The 19,293-nt window shown below is 34.8% G+C and overlaps 1 protein-coding gene across 7 annotated transcripts in view; it reads right to left on the bottom strand.

The window, feature by feature from the left end:
• The window catches only part of MRTFB (myocardin related transcription factor B), an 85,759-nt gene that overhangs the window by 59,117 nt on the left and 7,349 nt on the right, over positions 1–19,293 (bottom strand). For 6 of the 7 annotated variants that reach the window (XM_074886699.1, XM_074886704.1, XM_074886700.1 and 3 more), the window contains one exon: positions 4,185–4,351. In XM_074886699.1, coding sequence (XP_074742800.1) covers positions 4,185–4,338 — 154 coding nt within the window. In that variant the 5' untranslated portion in view covers positions 4,339–4,351. Of the gene's footprint in view, positions 1–4,184; positions 4,352–19,293 lie in introns of those variants that run through there. The other variant, XM_074886706.1, reaches the window with a different exon arrangement.

The following is a 19,293-nucleotide window of genomic DNA, read 5'->3' as shown; positions in this document are numbered from 1 at the left end:
CAATCCAACTAAACAACACCTAGTCATCAATCTTCTCCCTCCTGCTCCCCAAGAGCCTCATCTATGTCACTTTTCTCCTTCCCCACTGTCCTCCCTAAGGACACGGCATCTTGACTAAGAAAGCAAATACAGGGTACACAACCTAGCATCCTTCAGGTAGGGACACAAACCAGGAGCCTCTTCAGGCCACAGCATTCTGTTTCCCAACATCCATTTAGGTGAGAAGCCCAACCGCTCACATGACAGACATGGACTATACACCAGTGGCTGCCATTAGACTGCCAGAATCACAGGTGTGTCTTTGGTGTCTACTCAGTAGGCGACAAGTGTGAAAAGCAGAACCAATGAAGGTAACTTTTGCTGCTTTTCAGCAAGTGCAACAAGAGTTGGCCTCCTAATACGCTGCAATAAACAGGGCACGTGTTTACGTGATCAATGCATTATATGTATTGCCTAATTATCCAGAAAGATGCAGACTAATGAGAAACTAAAATTAATTTCATTACTAATCCAGTATTGCCCACAGCCGTTAACTTGAAAACAGCTCAAAAGAAAAAACAGAATCTTAAAATTGTGACGGTCCAGAAGACCAACATACAACACCCTGGAAAGATGATTCTTTGTTATTACACCCAAATACATACACAAGGTTACCTTCTATGAACAGTTCGTTTTTCTAACACCAAATAATTAAAAATGTTTGCTTTAGAGGTGGTTCACTTGAAGAATTTCAGCCCTGCAATAAAACCTTATCTAGCAAATCATTAGAAAACTCCCATTAGTTGCCTTACTATTAAAATATGAAACATTTATTGCTCTGTACAACTGCTTGTAAGGAGGTTGTAGCAAGGTGGGAGTTGATCTCTTCTTACAAATAACAAGCGACAGGACAAGAGGAAATGGCCTCAAGTTGTGCCAGGGGAGGTTTAGACTGGACGTTAGGAAAAATTTCTTCACCGAAAGGGTTGTCAAGCACTGGAACAGGCTGCCCAGGGAAGTGGTGGCGTCACCATCCCTGGAGGTATTTAAAAGACTGTAGATGTGGTGCTTAGGGACATGGTTTAGTGGTGGGCTTGGCAGTGTTAGGTTAACAGTTGGACTCGATGCTCTTAAAGGTCTTTTCCAACCTAAACGATTTTGTGATTCCAGATGCCTCCCACACCTCTAGTGTCATTGGAAAACCTTGAAACACAGTTTCTGTACTGACTTGTGCAAGGCAGCTTAACAACACTATGCAGAACAATACTAGAATAATTCAGCTTTCTACTGGACTACTGCCAAAAGACTCGTTCAAGTAAACAAAGGTTTAAAGGATCACTACTAAAGCTCACAGTAAGCATAATGCTTCCTGCATAAAAATATTCAACACAAAACCCTTAAACATTTCAGATTTTTTTTTATTAAGTGCCACTCTATTTCTGTGTACTGAAATCTCTTTATGCTTACAGACTTTACAAAATAATGACATGTTAAAATAATTCAGAAGAAATTCAGTTTTGGTAAAAAGTAAAAACAAAGAGTAAGTATTAAAGCTACTTTTAATATGAATCCATCAAGCTCTAATTTTACATTCACAAATTTTCTTCTGACTTTCATAATTTCTACAAAAAAATTATTTTTAACCAAATTAACCAAAATTACTAAATCTGAAATTATGGGTGAGGAATAGTCTGGAGAATGACAGTGCCCAAACTTCTGTTCAAGCAATTTGAACACAAATGTCTGTTTATTTCAGGAACAAAAGCAGCCAGCCAGTATGAAGTCAGATGTTGTCAGATCTTTTGCATAAGGACAGGAAAAGAACTAGGATGCTCCTCTTAAATTCATTTAGGAATTATTTAAATACTACTAAAGCAGCATTCCCTCAGTGGCAGGATGCTTAAACAACATTAGAGGACAATGTTGTCCAATACAACTCTTCATACAATCTCTTCCTCAAAGACGACATTAAAATCTTTACGGGAGGCCTGATACTTGCTATGGACAGATGCTCAAAAGTATCCTAAGTCATAAGACGAATTATGATAAATAACAAAGAGAAGGGTAATAGCTCTTAAATCAACTGGCACAGAGGAGTGAGAGACAGCTTCTCAAATTATTCATTTCCTCCCCACCGCTTTATTTATTAAAATCTCCTCTGTTATTTCAACAAGCCAGAGCCCTTAAGCATTAAAATCTCTTGCTGCTGCCTTTTCTTTGGAAAATAAACAAGCAGCAGGTTATATATGAAGAGAATAAAAAACCTACCTATAAATTATTTCATTAATTCATGAAAACACAAAAATACCTTCAAGTTATGGGAAGAATGCCCAAGAAAAGAAACAACAGTCCAATACAGAAGAACTAAAAATGAAAGACTAAAGAGCAAACATGAGTAAGTTTAGCACCTGAAGCTGCATACCTTGTTTTATTGTTTGAAATTTATCTTGATTAGTAAAAGCAGGAAGATACCAAAACAATGAAATTAAGTGAAGGGGACAAATATGACCTTAACATAGTCATAGCAAGGTTTGTCAGAAAAGAAATTGACAAGCTTGCCATCTTATACGGGATTTTTCCTGTTCAATTTAGTGCATTCTTGCAATAGTAGCCTTCAGAAATGAAAAGTTTGACTTATTTAGACTCAACGTAGATACCCGTGTCATCCATTTCAGTTTTACAGGCACTTAAAAAAATCCCCAAGTTTTCCAGAGGTATAGTTACACACAAGATGCAAAAAACCCCACTACCTTCTCTTTTTGATTAGGTTTATGAGTTAAATGTTGGCACTTTTAGCCTCATTATGAAATAGATTTAAATATGTATTTCTATCGCTTCCTTGATAAAAATGTTGTAAGCTATCTTAAAACGAGCTTCTGGTATGGACATACCTATTACCAATTTAACATCAAATATTTTTTTTCTGCCTTACAAAAATTAATTATTAAGGATGTACAGCCAAAATATTAATAAATTAGCTGTAAGTCTCTTAGTTTAAAACACTTTGAATATATTATATCAGTTAACATACTAGTCTGTATTTCAAGATCTTCATACATGAGAAGAAATAAGGAAGTAATTGTAAAAGACAAGCTCAAGTATTCAAAGAGGTTGTCATTCCACATTTATATAAGCTAAGCCTAAGTCTCTCCCCTACCATGCTTTCCCTTTACTAAATTTTTCTTTCTTGGAGTACTGTATAATACTGATGGTATGTACCCAGGGCACCATGGAGTTAGTCCCTCATTGTATAAACAGGAGCATCTTGGTTATATACAATATTCCATGTCTTTCTGAAACAAATGATACCATGACTTAGACCTGTCCCCAGGTATCTGAGGTACATACAGCCTAGTAATATATTTCCCCATTTTTTCTGCTTTCAAGCCAGGATATTCAGATATTTTTCTTCTTATTTAATAATGCTCATACTATTACAACTGAATTAATAGCTAACTGTAGCTAAACTGATTTTTAAAAATGCACCAAAAAATCAAGTACTTCGTTTACATCATTTCAGTGTTCCCACTATTTACTACAAATACTGGAAAAGAAATCCCGCATTAAAAAAAGTTCATGCCTTCTCCCCAATAAAAATGAGCCTACATTTGGATTCAGACCTAATTCTTCCTGATGCTTACTGTAACAGTGGAAATACTTTTTTCCTAAGTTGTCATGCCAACATCAACAACGAGGAAAGATACTGGAAAGATTCCCAAAATGTAAATCTTATTTTTCTTTTGCTGTTCAACCTTAAATTATGTGGTAAATTACACTTTCTGGGATACAATGTGAAACTTCAATTCTCTATTAATTTTTGCAGAAAAAACCTGTTCTTGACAATTATCCCTTTTTGTCTGGTAATAATACAACTCTTAAAAATATTGAATGATACACTATTATACACTAGCTGTGGTTTTAAAACTATTTAAAAATATAAACAACTCCATTTTATATGCCTCAGAGTATTCCAGTTGGTGTTTTAAAGTCAGACTTAGAAGCTGCCAAGACAGGTGAAGCTGATCAGGACAGATTTTGTAACAAACAGTGTAGCACTTTAACTCCACATTCCCAAACGATGTTTGGGAAGAGAATGTGAGGAGAGTCAATTCATGTTATTTGAAGAAATCAAACAAACATTATTATTCCCATAGAAAACATTTAAGCAATCTAGAGAAATAGAGAACAGTCACTTTTGCACTCACCATTCTTCCGTTCATTTAGAGGAGGTAAGTACTGATTGGGCTGCAATGAGAGTTCCTTAAACTCGTGTGCAACTGCTTCACTGTGAGGACTAGGAGCAAGCCGTGTTAGTGATCCAGAGTCATCCTCAGCATCCGCGGTCCCCAGGTGATCCATTGTGTTAAATTGTCTGGAGACAGGGAGAGCAAGTGGTCTCTTAATCACACTATAGTTGATAAAACTAATAAAGAAAAAAAAAATCATGTAGGCATATTACTTTTTTGTTTGGTTTTTGGTTTTGGTCAGTTCCTTTGCACACAAAATTCAACTTTAAAATGATATATATACTATCTACTAATTTTCCACAAATATTACAGGTTCACAAAAATATAGTTAACCAATGTATTTACAAGCAATTTAACAGTCATTTGGTTTTGAGAAGCAGAACAGTTTCTCTGCTCACTTTGACGGAGAAATTACACGGTGTTAACTCTAAATATGGATGTCCAGAAGCTCCTGTGCCCTACCTTCTAGCAAGTGACACAGCCCGTTTATCAGCAAAACATTCTTTTTTTTCCAGTAGCTTTTATTAGAGAATGCTGAATTAATATATGATAGCATACAAAAGGCTTTTAGTATTTTGAAGTACTGCACAACTTTCCTTTGGATCAAAAATCAACTTTGCTATTAATACAGGACCTCATACCACCAAAGAACTATCTTACAACTAGTTAATTTCAATCTCTCCAGCAAGTAAGGCTTTTTGCCATGAATTTTTTTCAAATTAATTTTATTGCATACTAGCTACTTCTTGTAAAATACTCTACAGAGTGGAATAAGAGTCCCAATTTATTACTTCTTCCCTTTCTATTGTTAATGTGGTAATTAATCTACATGAGGAGAGACAGAAGTATGAATTACTGGTACAGGCTTTTTGTAGTTCACAAAACTCTATCAAGTCATTAAAATTTCAATAAATCAATTGAAGTCCATCTCTGGATTCTTGGAAACTTGAACAATATGAAATACTAACAGTTCATAAAGATCCACAAAACTGAAGAAATGTCCTATTATTGTTAAATTGTTTATTTTTAGTTATTTTTCTTAAGAAACACTACTGCTTGCCCATATTCAACCTTAACTTTCATACTTCAGGCAAATACATGTGTTGGGGTGCGTATTTACCATACATAAAATATTTCAAGTGTTACTTGATATTTCAAAAAAATACCAAGATGACAAAAAATTATCATGACCACCAAAGAATGGCCTACACTACAAAAAGGGATAAAGAATCACATTGCTGAAAGTGCCAATTTAAAAATAAGAAATATAAGCAAGTACTGTTTGACATATACCTCAGTAGAAAACTGTGATGGTTAAGTGCCTATTTTTCATTATTTTCCATAGTTACCAACTGATGCTTTCACATTATATGAAGACACATTAACTTACTGTTATGCAAGATTTTTTCTTTGTTCTTAGCTTTTAGAAGCATAATTTACTCAGCTCTCATTTGATTTCCTGACATTACACTCTTCTCAAAACTCCCACTCACCCATACAAATTAAGTACATTATTAACAAAGCGAGTCTCTTCAGAGGAGAATTTAAGTGAAAATTTAGCTGCTTATCTGCTCATATTCACAGCATTTTATCCACAATTTGTTAGCTATGAGTTATATCTTGGAGTCATTTTTCAAAGAGATTAAACCACATTAGCTGTACTCATGCCATTAAATCCATATGAAATTAATAGAAACACCTTCTTGTACTAAAGGTTTAACATCTATTATGCTGCATGTGAGCTTTGATTAACTCTTTTCCCCACGACAAATAACTAAATACCTTGCTTCAAATTAAACCAGTTTAACTTTCACCACTCTTCTACAACACACTACTAAATTAGTTACGTGTCCATTTCTTAGTTTTTGTTTCAGGAATGTATGTAAATGTGGTTTTATTGTCCACATTCAACTAAGAACAAGGTATGCAAGAGTTATATGCGGCATATTAAATGATACTGATTGCAGCACTGCAGTGCCACTCAAAACAAGTTGACTTCTCACACAAAATATGCTTAATCTGTTTGAACCTGACTAAATGAAGTTAGAAGGGACCTAAATGGATTAGTCCATCCATTAAAAAGTTGTTAAAAAAAAAAATTTCAGCACACCCAAACATCCACTATTTATCAGTTTACCACCATTACCAAATTTCACAGGAACAGGCTTCTAGGAAGCAAAACCAAAACAGGTTGTAGCGCACACATTGAAATACCACAGCTGATGCTTTCTTTGTTTCCTCAAGCAGTTGTCTATATTGATTGACAGAGAGGGATGAGATCACCACACACTTATGTGCAGAAGGCCCTCTTTCAATTTTTTGCTGCAAGGGTGCTGCAAGTCCCTTTCCCTATAGGCTGCTAAAAATCCAGGTATTTTCCCAAATGATCCTTTAAAACTATAACAACCCTGTTGCTATGCTGCTACATCGTCTTTGGATGAAAGACACTCTAGAATTCCCAGAAAGTCTAAATTCCTCAAGTTCCTCAGTCATATCTCAAATCACATTTTGCTCTCATTTCTTTTCATTTTTACTGATGAACTGCTACCATATCAGACTGCGGAAATATTTTTGAGCTTAGAACAACAAATTCTTTTGACCTTCCCCCAAAAGTGAACACACACACTTCCACCCAACGTTTATAGGTTTTTTTTGTAGAGGGGAAAAAAGTCTGTGACCTACATCATCACAATCTGGCTCAGATACACTATGATCAATGACAGCTCCTTACTGAATCAATGAACGGAACATCTAAACAATACTGTAAAGATGACAAATTGAAGACTTGTAATAATAAAATTACACAATTCACTTGATTCTTCTCTCTTGTTCCATTAGAATCTAAAGGAGAATTCAGCTGTTCAACTTTCTAAAGAGAACTTCTAAACTTAGCATCCATGAAATTACTACTTTGACTAGGGCATAAAGTTTTCCTTATTGATTGACAAAGTAACTCTGAAACATAAATAAAAATAATTTTGATAAATACCTTTCCAAACAAGCAAACGAAATAAGACGTTTCTATGTATATGAGATAATAAACCACTACTACTTTTTTAGCACACTCATTTTAACTGCTGCAGAAGATGCATACAACTGCTTTACCATCAGCTGCATTTACTTCACATGAAACTAGACTTAAGATATACAGAACATCTCCCATCTCTCTTCCGTCTTCAAAAGCTATACTGCATTCTGACATTTCTGATATATCAGCAATTCAAACACAAAAAACCCAGCAGAAAACAGTAGTTCACCTTGATTAAAATCAAACCCTGTACAATAAATACTTTATCTAGTCATCATGCAAAAGTGAGAAAAGTATCTGATTTAGAATTTAATGTACCATGATACTATCTTATTTTATATTAAAGGTAACACATTTGCCTCCCCTCATTTATTTGAAGTCTTCTCAGTCTTGAAGAATTATTTCATATTTGCCATCTGCATTTACAGATGGCAACCATTATCTATGTAACCCCTGACTTTATGCAGACCTATATACAAAAGTGTATTAATAACGTAACTGAAACTCAGTAGTTAAAAACATGTACAGGAAGAGCAAAATTTTAAAAAGATCCATACTATTGAAGTCTCAATATTCTACTCTGCATAATCCAAGAAAGCACCATTTTATACAAGGCTAATCTGACAGACATTAGTTGTCACTTCAGGGGTTTCCACTCTTTCCTTGAAACTAAGACATCTAAAGGTTTATTAAATTGTATGAACCATCATTCTATTTGGTATGAAAAACATTTCTACTTATGAAGTGTTGGAAAGTTTAATACTATCTTATTTGTAGCAACTAAAATAAAACTACTCCTCTCCCAATAGTCCCAAAGGATTTCAGGTTTGGGGGTGGGGTGGAGGGGGTGTGGGAGTTTGGTTGTTGCTTTTTGTTTGTTTTACACAGAATTCAACAAAAAATTTAAGAATAGTAAACTGAAAACTCGAACAAAATTATTTGCCTACCTAACCTCCAGAATAGATTATCAAAACAGAACATGCACCAGCACTGCAAGCAAGGCTTTGGTTTGCATTTATCTGACAACTACATAGAAACAGTGTTCCAGTACTGGCAAAGGAGAACTCCTGTACAGCGTAAGAGTCTTATGTAAGTGTTCTCACAGATTGTAGGTGGTTGCTATCTTTCTTAACTGCTGAAGACAAACGCTTCTTTTATTTTTAAACATTTTATCTTCAAAACACAAAGTATATTTCCTTAGAAAAATCTTAGGAGGGAGGAAAATACATACTTCCCTGCCACTTGAGACACTAGGACTGGTATTTTATTTGGCAGAAACTGTGAAATCTGGATGACACTTAGGTAGTAAATCAGCTTTTATTTTAGAAATCTGCTGGAAAAAACAGTTCAAGAATCACAGTGCGTTCAGACTCTGGCCAAGTCAAATGGCTGACCTTAACACTGCTCACTCATACCTGCAAGGAACTTGGGTCACTATACACAGTACAGTATCAAATTATTAACAGTCACACCAGATTAGATATTAGCAATACCAGGCTCCAGTACAGAATTTATTACGGAATCATGGTGTGAACATCAGCAGTCAAATCACCTAGGTTTAAGTTTCTCCATTTATAAAACTCAGTAAAATTTTAACCAATATAGCTAGCAGTTTGTAATACACCACTCTTTAGTGGGAAGAATACTAGAATCACAAAATGTTGGGTTTGTGGTTTTGTTGGGGTTTTTTTGTTTTTTGTTTTTTTTTTTTCTCCAAAGTGTCAGAAAACACTAAAAAAGGTACTTAAAAAAATTTAAGAACTGCATCCAGCAGGTTAGCTGGCAGCTACCACTATTAACAGTTAAAAGTTCACAGTTGCCAGTGAAGGTCATTTGTGTTAAGCTCTTTGATCTACTTTGTCAATGCCTAGAAAGACTTGAAAATATGTAGAGTGGGGACAATGATCTCTTAACACCAGAGTGGTAATAAGCAATTACGTTTCAAATAGCCTTACAGTTTCAAATATTACTTCAATTTGAATAGTAAGCATTAATGATTTGTATCTGAAATAATGTGCCAAGTCACACTGTGAGACTTAACTTGGCAATTCCTCTTTCCATCTCATAAAAGAAGGGCAAGAACTATGCTTTCACAATGCAGCTGGCCCTATCAAGTGCATAGATATGCCTACAGTAAATTTCCTTTCTGATCTTCAAATTAGCCCAGTCCCAGTGGTCAGACCCTCAGAATGCTCAGTACCTCCTTTTTTCCACAGCATCAATACAAGTAGGACTTGGACATAAACATTCAAAATACACAGGAACATTTAGCTCACTGAACAATACGGTAACTGTAAGCCAAGAGAGTCATTTCCCAGAGAGAAGAACTGGGGATCTACCTGCTTCAAAGAAAGGAAAAGATGTAAAGTTTTTACAGGATGACTCCTCTTGGCATGCTGCCTATCATCAAGGGGTAAAAAGAAAATTAAGAAACAGATAGTAGGGTTGGCTGCAGGAAATCCATCTCAAGTCAGTTCCCAGAGCAATACCAAATCTAGGTGTCTGCTACAAAGACAATAATGCTCCTTGGTCTAGTACATAATGGTTTCTCTGTCACCTCTAGAGTGCAGCGTGTTCTATTTGGTAGACATTAGCACATATCATACATGCACAATTTCATTTCAGCTGTGCTTACATCCTATTATACCTCTGAGATCTTATTAAATTCCTACATGAAAAGCTATTGGGGGTCCCTTTGTAATTGTTCTGAATAGCTTTTTCCACATGTCTATACACAATTTTTCCCCAAACTCTAAAGACTACTTATATTTCATTACAAAACTGAAAGATAAATAATAGCATTTAAAGCTGTTTCTCCAAATCACTAGCCTGTCTTTACACTGTCTCATATATCGGTGTTTTCAAAATAGTAAAGGTGTAAAAACCAAAAAATAACCTTTTGCATTTAACACTGCAATTTTAACAATAAACTGTTAGAGAAAAGTTGGGGGTGGAGTGCGTTTGTTTTTTTTTTTCTCAATAGGTTTCAAATCCACTTACTGAAATAGCATTTAGAACCAGTAAAGATGAATATATGACTGAGTACAAAATGAACATAGACATGGAAAGTACTTGCTATTAATCATCCAGATTATCAGTAAATTACCTGAATATGTTCATCTAATTCATTTTTGACATCCATAATTTCACTGATTGGAGAAAAGGTCTCAAATTAAGTTTGCCTCTGTTCCAAGAATAGTGCTTATTCTGTTGAGATTTAGGCCCCTCATTTCACGTATTCCACAGTGTATTAAAAGACCAAAAGACAATTTTCATTAAGAAGTCATGAAAATATTCAACCATTTTAGTATTCCACTTCACACAGTATAATGCTGTTCCTCTTCCCAAAGAGATGCAGCGTCAGCACTGCTGACAACTCGGTGTTGCTTGCAACTTCTGCAGTTAGTTTCTTACACAGCCTCTCACATTAAATGTATTTTGGATACAGTATGTGACCTTTGAAATTAAAACTGACATTAAATTATTATATTGAAAGAGAAATTCCAATCCTACAGCTAATATAATACAGTGCTGCTATATTAATTAATGAAGATAAATTTTGTGGTAAAATACAGAGCAACAAATATTTAAATCATACAGCTATTTTTACAAAGGTAATCAGACAAAAGCAGAAAAAGATGAGAAATATCAATGGCTGACTAACTATGAGTAATCATCGTGGATTATGCATTATCAAAAACTGACTGTTACTATTCATTTCTTTAAAAAACAGTGTGCAGAGGTATATGACAGAACTGAGGTCCTGTCACGCTTCTCACCATACCAGTAATTGGAATTACATGCTTCTTAAAGGAGCACAGAGTCAAGACTGGACTGATAAATATTTCAGATTTCCTCTTTTATTTAATAAATTGAGGTTAAATTTTTGTAGCTGTCTACTCTAGCTAAGTTAATACCCCTGAGCAGACACTAGACCTCCAGAAACTGATTTAACACTTTTGTGTATTTTGATGACAATGCTACACTGAGATTCTCTTTTCTAATTCTTAGAAGGAAATCTTTAAATCTTAAGTCTTTGGACAGATTCAAGTCTGAAAAGAAATAAGCTACACTAACAAATGCACACCATAAACTAGGTATAGAAAATTACTTATATGGACAGAGGCAGGGGATGAATCAACAGAATACTAGATAATACATTCCTTCCTGTACTATCTCCAGGCAAAAAAAAAAAAAAGCACCTCATTTGTAAAGGGAGATGTGGCCTGCTAAATACAAATTAATTATCAGGCCCAGAGTGTGGGTCTGTGATGAACAAAAGCAGCCTCTCACAGCCCTCAAAGTGTGGGGAAGCTAAAGCTTATGCTGTTGCTGTGTGGGGCCATGTAGATGCTTTACCTATTCTTTTTTCACATTACTGCCTTCTCAAAACTAATCTATTCAAATAACATTGGGTAAAATCTTCTGGGCTTCACAGAGCCCTTCAGTGGAAAGGATGTAACTCACAGGAATGTTGTGAAGCTTGGTGTTTAAATACTTTAAGGTCTCATAAAAATGTTTTAAATAGACATATTACAATTATCTTCTGTGTTCACACTTCATGGGCTTTAAAATGGTAATTAATAAAGTTTATCCAAGATGCTAAACTTTTTACAAGTATTTTAAGTAAAGCAAGCCAGGGTTCAATACACATATTCAAGTCACTAAACCAAACCTAATTCCTTCAGATGAAAGTGTTGTTTAAATTGTTTACTGATTATATAAAACTTTTCAAATCTACCATTTTCATAACTGTTTCTTAAAGGAAGATAACTTTGCAGGATGCACCAAAATAAACAAATGGTCTGATGGACCAAACAAAAAAGTAGAGTCTAGGATTAGCTGCCTCAAAGATAATACACAGTCAACCACCTTTTTCTTTAAAGAAGAGTATGAACTGCTCTGCTATTCTATCATGTGAAAGATCTGGTCCCCTAGGTCACTGTGGAAGCTATTTAAAAGCAAGCATCGAAGCTAGCATCTATTAATCCATCTGGATAACCCAGAACACCTTTTAATGTACCTTCTACTGACACAATGCTTTATAAGCAGAAGCTACATTATGCTTAACTTACAGTATAGTCTTTTGTAGCAGAAAGCTCAGAAAGACATAACTTGTGTTGAAAACTCTGAATGACAGTGTGTTATTTCATCTACGACTAATAAGTCCATCCTTCCTAACAGTTCCTACCTGAGCACTCAGTTGCAACAAGAATTATGGCAACAACGCTTGGAAGTATAATAAACATTGTCCTACAACTTGTTATAAGTGAAGGACTTCCAGATACAGTCTTAACAATTTTTTACTTTTAATCACCTTACGAGCAGACGTAATTTGATTTCATCTCATCTTTTTTGTGGATATTCTTAGTCAACAGTGCTCATACTGAAGCAACGTTGTCATTCAGCTGGATTAACTTGATTAAATAAACACGAAGCTGTTACAGCACATATCCTCACTAGTTCTATTAAAATAATGAGCTTCATAAAAATACTTTAAACCAGAAAGGTAAAACATGATGTAATATCTTGTTTAGATGTTATACACATGCACACACTGTGCATGAAAATATGCCAATTGCAAGTGCTCAGAAAAATCTAAACATGACATTCCTATTTTTCAGTCCATGAAGATGATGTTGATTGTTCCTATTTTACATTTGCTTTAATACTCTACTAAAATTTTAAATGGCTGTATTAACATTGGCAGCAAATAAATTTAGACTCAGCTTAGAAAACAACTCAAGGTCAGTTTTATAATACCTAAATTTAGCAAGACAAAGAAACAAACAAAAAAAGAAACCATGCGCATTATTGATACGCAAACAAATGATGCTTCTAGTTTCTCATCCTAACAGATCTCTACAAATTCAAGTTAGATCCGTTTTTTCCAATAAAACATAAGTGACATATTTCAGAAGCAATTTATTTGAATTCCAATTAAGAAAATCAAAAGTTTTTAATATCAGTTTTAATATGAAGCACTTCACAGTAGTGTTCCAATAACTGCAAGATCAACTCAGATTTACCTGCTAAAAAAGCAAGTTCAGGTCTTCTGGTCTATGACAGAACTTTGTGGAAGGCATTAATAAGATAACATGTGCTCCATGATTTTCTGTGGCCAGCAAACATAAACAGTGTAGCCAGAAGAATCTATTTATGTAACTGAAGTTGACAACATATTAAAAAAAAGATCAAAACACAAGTGTTCATTTTGTTATTATAAAAGTGCTTGATAGCTCAAGTCTGAAGCAAGGGTCAAATATTTACATGGCCACATCATACGACTGCTAAACATTTTAGCGTCATGTCCTGTAAGTGGGCATTTGTTAAAAAAAGAGAAAATATACAGAGCTTTTTACAACAGCTGTTCTGACATTTCAGAAAATAATTAGTAACTTTTATCAATAAATTAGATCATAATCTTTAACAATTCCTTTATGTGTTCAGAGTCCTTTGATAGCCAAAATGCTGATCTATCTTAAAAATGAATGTTGGTAGAGCATCTAAGGCATTTCAGAAAAGGTTAAATTACTCCATGATTTCATTTGTTTGCTTAGCTACTTCAAGATGTTCCCATTTATGACTAAGCTGCAGGTGCTATTCTGTTTATTTTAGTGCCTGTAAACCAGGCCCTTGAATTGAACAAAGCAAGGAAAGCATTAGGATTCAAATCAGAGGAAGGAACTGCAAGACTGTTTCCCGCTGGACATGCTACTTTCTACCTTCCTTCATAAGCATGACCAAACATTACACAATCATTTCCATAAAATTAACTTTCTTGAAAAAGATATACTTTGCTTTTTATTTCTATATACTATAACAGAGATTAGCAGAATTTTATTGGCATTATTAGCAAATAATAATTACCAAATAATATTTGGTGTACCAAAGACTGATATTTGACCTCTTAAAAAAATACAACCAACTTCTATAGGACAGAATTTAACTTATTCACATTCAGCAATAAACAAAATATTAATTAGACATGAACTCAAAATAATTAGGGATTACTAGCAACTTCCATTTAGGGGATCCTGCAAAATACCAAAATTATTATGTCTGAACTGCAACTCAGTGCACACATGCAAATGATACTCCTAACCTTAGGACAACTTAGAAAATCTCTCCTTCACAAACCTTTTGCTGCATATTGACTTGTACCAACACAGCTACTTTCAGATATTAACAATGCAAACAATGACTTGGATTAGCTCCCATGGAAACCAGTCAATTTGTTGCTCTTAACTTCTGAAACTAAAACTTGTCAAGTTTAACCCACTAATGGACAAAAATTTAGAAGATGACAGATCAATGTTTAAATAAAAAAAGATAAAAACCAACTTTCTGTACATCTGAAGCAGCAGCTATTTACCATGCCTTATTTGATTTATGCTAAGTGCTTAGAGTTCATCTAAAATATTTTCTGTTCTTTTCTTATTTATGATCATGTAACCACCCTGTAAAAAGCATAGCACCAAACCATAAAAGCGTAGTACCAAACGGTTAACTTGTCTGGTTTACAAGTTCATGGGACCATCTCTCCTTTTCAACAATTCAGTTTACAACGGATGATGTGACACATTTTGAAGAGCAACAAAAGTACAACTAAGAGCTAAAGAAGGTGATGGAAGTTCTAAGATGATTTTTTTTTTTATGGTGACACTGTCCTGCTTCAACAAAACCATTGGGTGAGCTACCTCCTTAAGATTTTGAAGACTCTCCTAGTGCTCCCAAAGATAACTCAGTTAGCTACATTAAATACATATATTCATTACATGCATGCTGTGTGGGTATGAATGCTCATCTTTCTCAACTAAACAGAGGCAGCAACACAAAATTTTGGCAGTCCCATAATACCACTTCATGCTATTGCCAACTCTTCTACTCAGTACATGTAAGTTATTCTCCACTGTATTTGTCATTATCCTAGAGTCAGGATGAGGTCAATATAATTCTAATTTCTTATAGCCAAAGCTGCTACTGGAACCAGGAAAATATATTTATTTGTTTGGCTTAAAAGTATTACTTTCTGTTACAGACTTTAAAAAGCACTAAAAGTGAAAAAATATAGTTGTTCCGTCGCTTATATACCAGCTTTCATTTAGATTCATGGCTTCAGAAGGACAACCTCTTCCCTCCTCAGTCTTCAACTGATGCATTCTCCAGGTTACACCTGGAGATACAGCAGGGTTAAAGGAAATACAGCAGGGTTAAAGGAAAGTTATTACACCTTACCTCAAAGCAAACAGAACATTGTCACATTACATTTGGCTACAGTGAACCACTGCTCAACTGCTCAGATCCCACATCATAGTAAGTGACCTAATTTTTTTATACAACAGTGACAAAAGGTCAGAATGTGAATGCAATTAGATCAGCTTTAATAGATTTACACCTTGCAGTATCTTCCCAAGACTTAAAGTGAGGTTTTTTATAGATACAATACGGATGCATACTAAAAGAACACTAAATCCCAGGCATTTAAGCACAGACTTTCAGGTAGGAAAAAACCCAAACCACAAAACTCTAACCCCCAGCTGCCTAAACACTGAAAATTAAGCATGAAGATATACTACAAACATAATATTACTACTTTAACAGAATAAATAAATAAATTTTGTTAAAGACAATATAACACTTTTTAATAAACAAAAGCCAAACTTCTACTTCTCAAATCAAGAACATCTCTTGCAACAAGGCCAATAATACTTTCTGTGAACAGGGTAAGACCACAAGAAGGAATATCACTTATTGTTTCTTTATAAATACAGAACCAAGATTATAAGTGATCAAGCTTAATTCCCAGATCAACACCCATATTCTAAAATAACCAGAAAAAGTATGTTATTAGTATGGTGCCTGAAAACTCTAATGTTCTAAACAGTTTAATGCTATAATCCACAGTCCATGCCCTCAGTGCTTTAAGAACCAATTTCTCACGATCTCCAAAGCTAAAATGAACTTGAATTCCATTTTCCATACTGAAATTAGCTAAAGACTAATAGGGCAGAAACTCTGGGTCAGGAGAGTTTATGTTGCCTAAGGCCACTTTCAAAGAAGTCTTATCTGGTAAACTATTGTGTGTTCCAGTATTTCATTCCCTACAAAGCTGCTTGTTTAAAAATAAATAAATAAATAAATAGAGATAGATGGTAACCATAAAATTGTTTACAGTAGATTGCTGCAGAAACTGCTACACTTAACAGCTGTAACACATCTAAATTCTGTATTTCTTGGGATTTTCTTGTAATATAACTTGAAGTGAAAAAAAGCCATTAAACCTTCCCCTTATAAAACAATCATCATTCTCATCTCCCTAAGTTATAATGGAGAGAAAAAAGTCCTGTTTATGCAGAAATGGCAGCAATCAAGAATAAGCTGATCAAGAAAGAAATGTAATGGCCTTCAGAAATACTTAAAATCTGAAGAACCACTCAACAGAAAGTTAATAAACATAGGAAAAAAGGCCTCTTGTATTCAAAAATATAAATTTCACATGTGTAGACTTAAAAATGAGGAAGCCTCACAGCAACAAATTATTTTCTTCACTCAGTTGAGGCTAATTATTTCCAAAGATCATCTTTAAGGAAAATAATATTTAGAAATCTACAGTGAAAGTAATAACACAAAGCATCAATTTAACATTGATATGATCAGTGTAAAAAAACCCAGATTGTCTGTACCCACCCTCCCCATCCCCCCCCCAATTTAAAGAACAGGGTATTTCTGAAATGAAAAGGAAGAGACACTATTACTGAAATCTGCTAAACTGATACAGAGAGCTCCTGTGCAACACTGCCTTGTTATAACAAAACTTAAACAGCTCTTACTAAAGGTTTTTCCTTAATTCAACACAGAGCATCTGCCACCACTAGAGCATCTACTTCAAATGTTTAAAACACCTAAACTATAATTACTGACTAATTAGGTCCAATGGCATAGCGACTAAATACAGGGCATTTCTCTTAGAGCCCCCAAGTCCGCTTGCAATTGTGCTGGCTGACAAAATTACCATTCTCTCAGATGATTTTCATTACCCGATTTCTGGTTATGATGATCTTGTTCACACTGCTGGGTCAGCTGTTGGCATGGGTGCTCCTTATCCACAGAGAGCTCGATCAGTTTAACAAGTTGGAACCATTACCTTTGCTAACTTGGCTAATCTGAACTGAAATGGTTTAGGAGACCAAACCTGAGCAAACAAAAATCTCTGGGAGGTATGGAATGAGAGGCTCCACCAAAAGACAATGTGTTATCACCTTAATCATGTTCCAGTAAGTTACGTGGCTGAATCTCCCCTCAGCTGAAAATGTACTTCAAACATGGAGTAAGCTTCATGAGCTTCACTAAGCCAAAAAAATCCTTAAAACACAGGCTGAAATATTTTAAAATTTATTTTCCTAATATCCTTCTGCATAATGCTAATGAAAAAGCTCTTAGTGAATATTTCTTCTCATGAACACATCAAAACTAGAGCAACAGTCAATTTAAAACCTCATGAGCCTAAAAATACTTCAAGCCATGATTTCTCTCCTACATAATAATTTTATTTGTATACAAGATATTTTTGGTCTTCAGCATCATAACATAAAATATATTTGCTTTAGTATTCCTTCTGATATGCAAGACACCTCCATCATTTAATAGTTATCAAACGTAATTTATTAGGGTAAGTATGTTTCAAAACACTTTAGTTAGATCTGTTTACTAACACTAAAACACACAAAGTATTATTTAATCATGAAAAAAACAGTAAAAAAAGCTGAAAAAACTAAGCAGTGCCACTGTTTCCTCAAAGATACATTTTCTGAATAGCATTAAAAATATTTGTGCAAAAAAATATACTACAAAGTTTTATTAGAAACCTTATTGGAAAACTATTGATAATCTGATGAAAACAAGATATTCATTAAATATCTGGTCAGAGATAACGAGAGCACGGTTTTCTCTTTTTCCTCTTGGCTTATTTTCATTATTTCTTTTCTGGCATCAGATCATAGCTCATTTCTTCCCCAGATCATTTCAGTACCTGCTGCTTTCCTTCTTGATTCCTCTTCTTGAATTTTTTTCTGTCCTCCATGTATCACTAAATCACTTCTCATCTCAGCTTCCACTTTACCTGTCAAAAACGCTCTCTATACCATCCTTCCTTAATAGATTTTTTCTCCTCTTGAACATGTTCCTCAGCCAGCCAGCATTAGGCTTTCAGAAGCTTACCTACAAATGCCAAGAACCCACAGACAGATCAAAGAGATGCTATGGAATTCTATCTTTTGAACTACCTTCTGGCCCCATTACTGCTCCAAATATTTGAGAAACTGTGCCTATGTTCAAGAGGCTCCTCTCAACTATCAATCTGGTTTAGGCTGCAGAAAAGGAAAGTACGTTCTAGTGTTTTATCTATCTTCCATTTCAGATTTTTAGTTTGTCTCTGTATTGCCCACCTTTGCTCCTGCTCAGAGCTTTCTCAGGGCAGAGAAAGATGAACTACTGATTTAGGTAGGTTGTTGCCATCTGCATTTCACCCTTTACCAGAGATTCCGCCTTTCTGTTTTCTCAGTTCTGCGTGACAAGTTGTTAAAATCAGGCATATTTTACAGGACCCGGTAAAACAGCAGTCAAATGGTTAAACTGGCAAAACAGAGGAAGGGTGGAACATCTGGCAAAGGAAAGAGGGAGTCATTAACCACTCAGCTTGGATCTACCGCAGCCAGAACAGTTTGCCTCACCATGCTGATCCGATTCCAGAAGAAATCACCAATTACACTATGTTATTCATAGAAGCAAAGAAAATTGGTTGAAACTGTCTACAGATGTAGAGTGAATTATTTAAAGCTTGATTCACACTGTAAGACTTATAATTCCTGTAACCATAAAGATGGTTTACATTTTGCAGAAACTAACAGCATTTGCTCAGTAAACCCTTTATCTTATACTAAGTGAAAGTATTTGAGTACTGCTGTATTTGACACTAATGTAAAGAAGCATTACTGTAAATAACCGAAAATCAGAAATAATAAAGGCTGTAAAATATCG

The sequence above is a fragment of the Strix uralensis genome, chromosome 16 (genome assembly GCF_047716275.1).
Source record: "Strix uralensis isolate ZFMK-TIS-50842 chromosome 16, bStrUra1, whole genome shotgun sequence".
Lineage (NCBI taxonomy): Eukaryota > Metazoa > Chordata > Aves > Strigiformes > Strigidae > Strix > Strix uralensis.
This window is presented reverse-complemented; position numbering and strand designations above follow the sequence as displayed.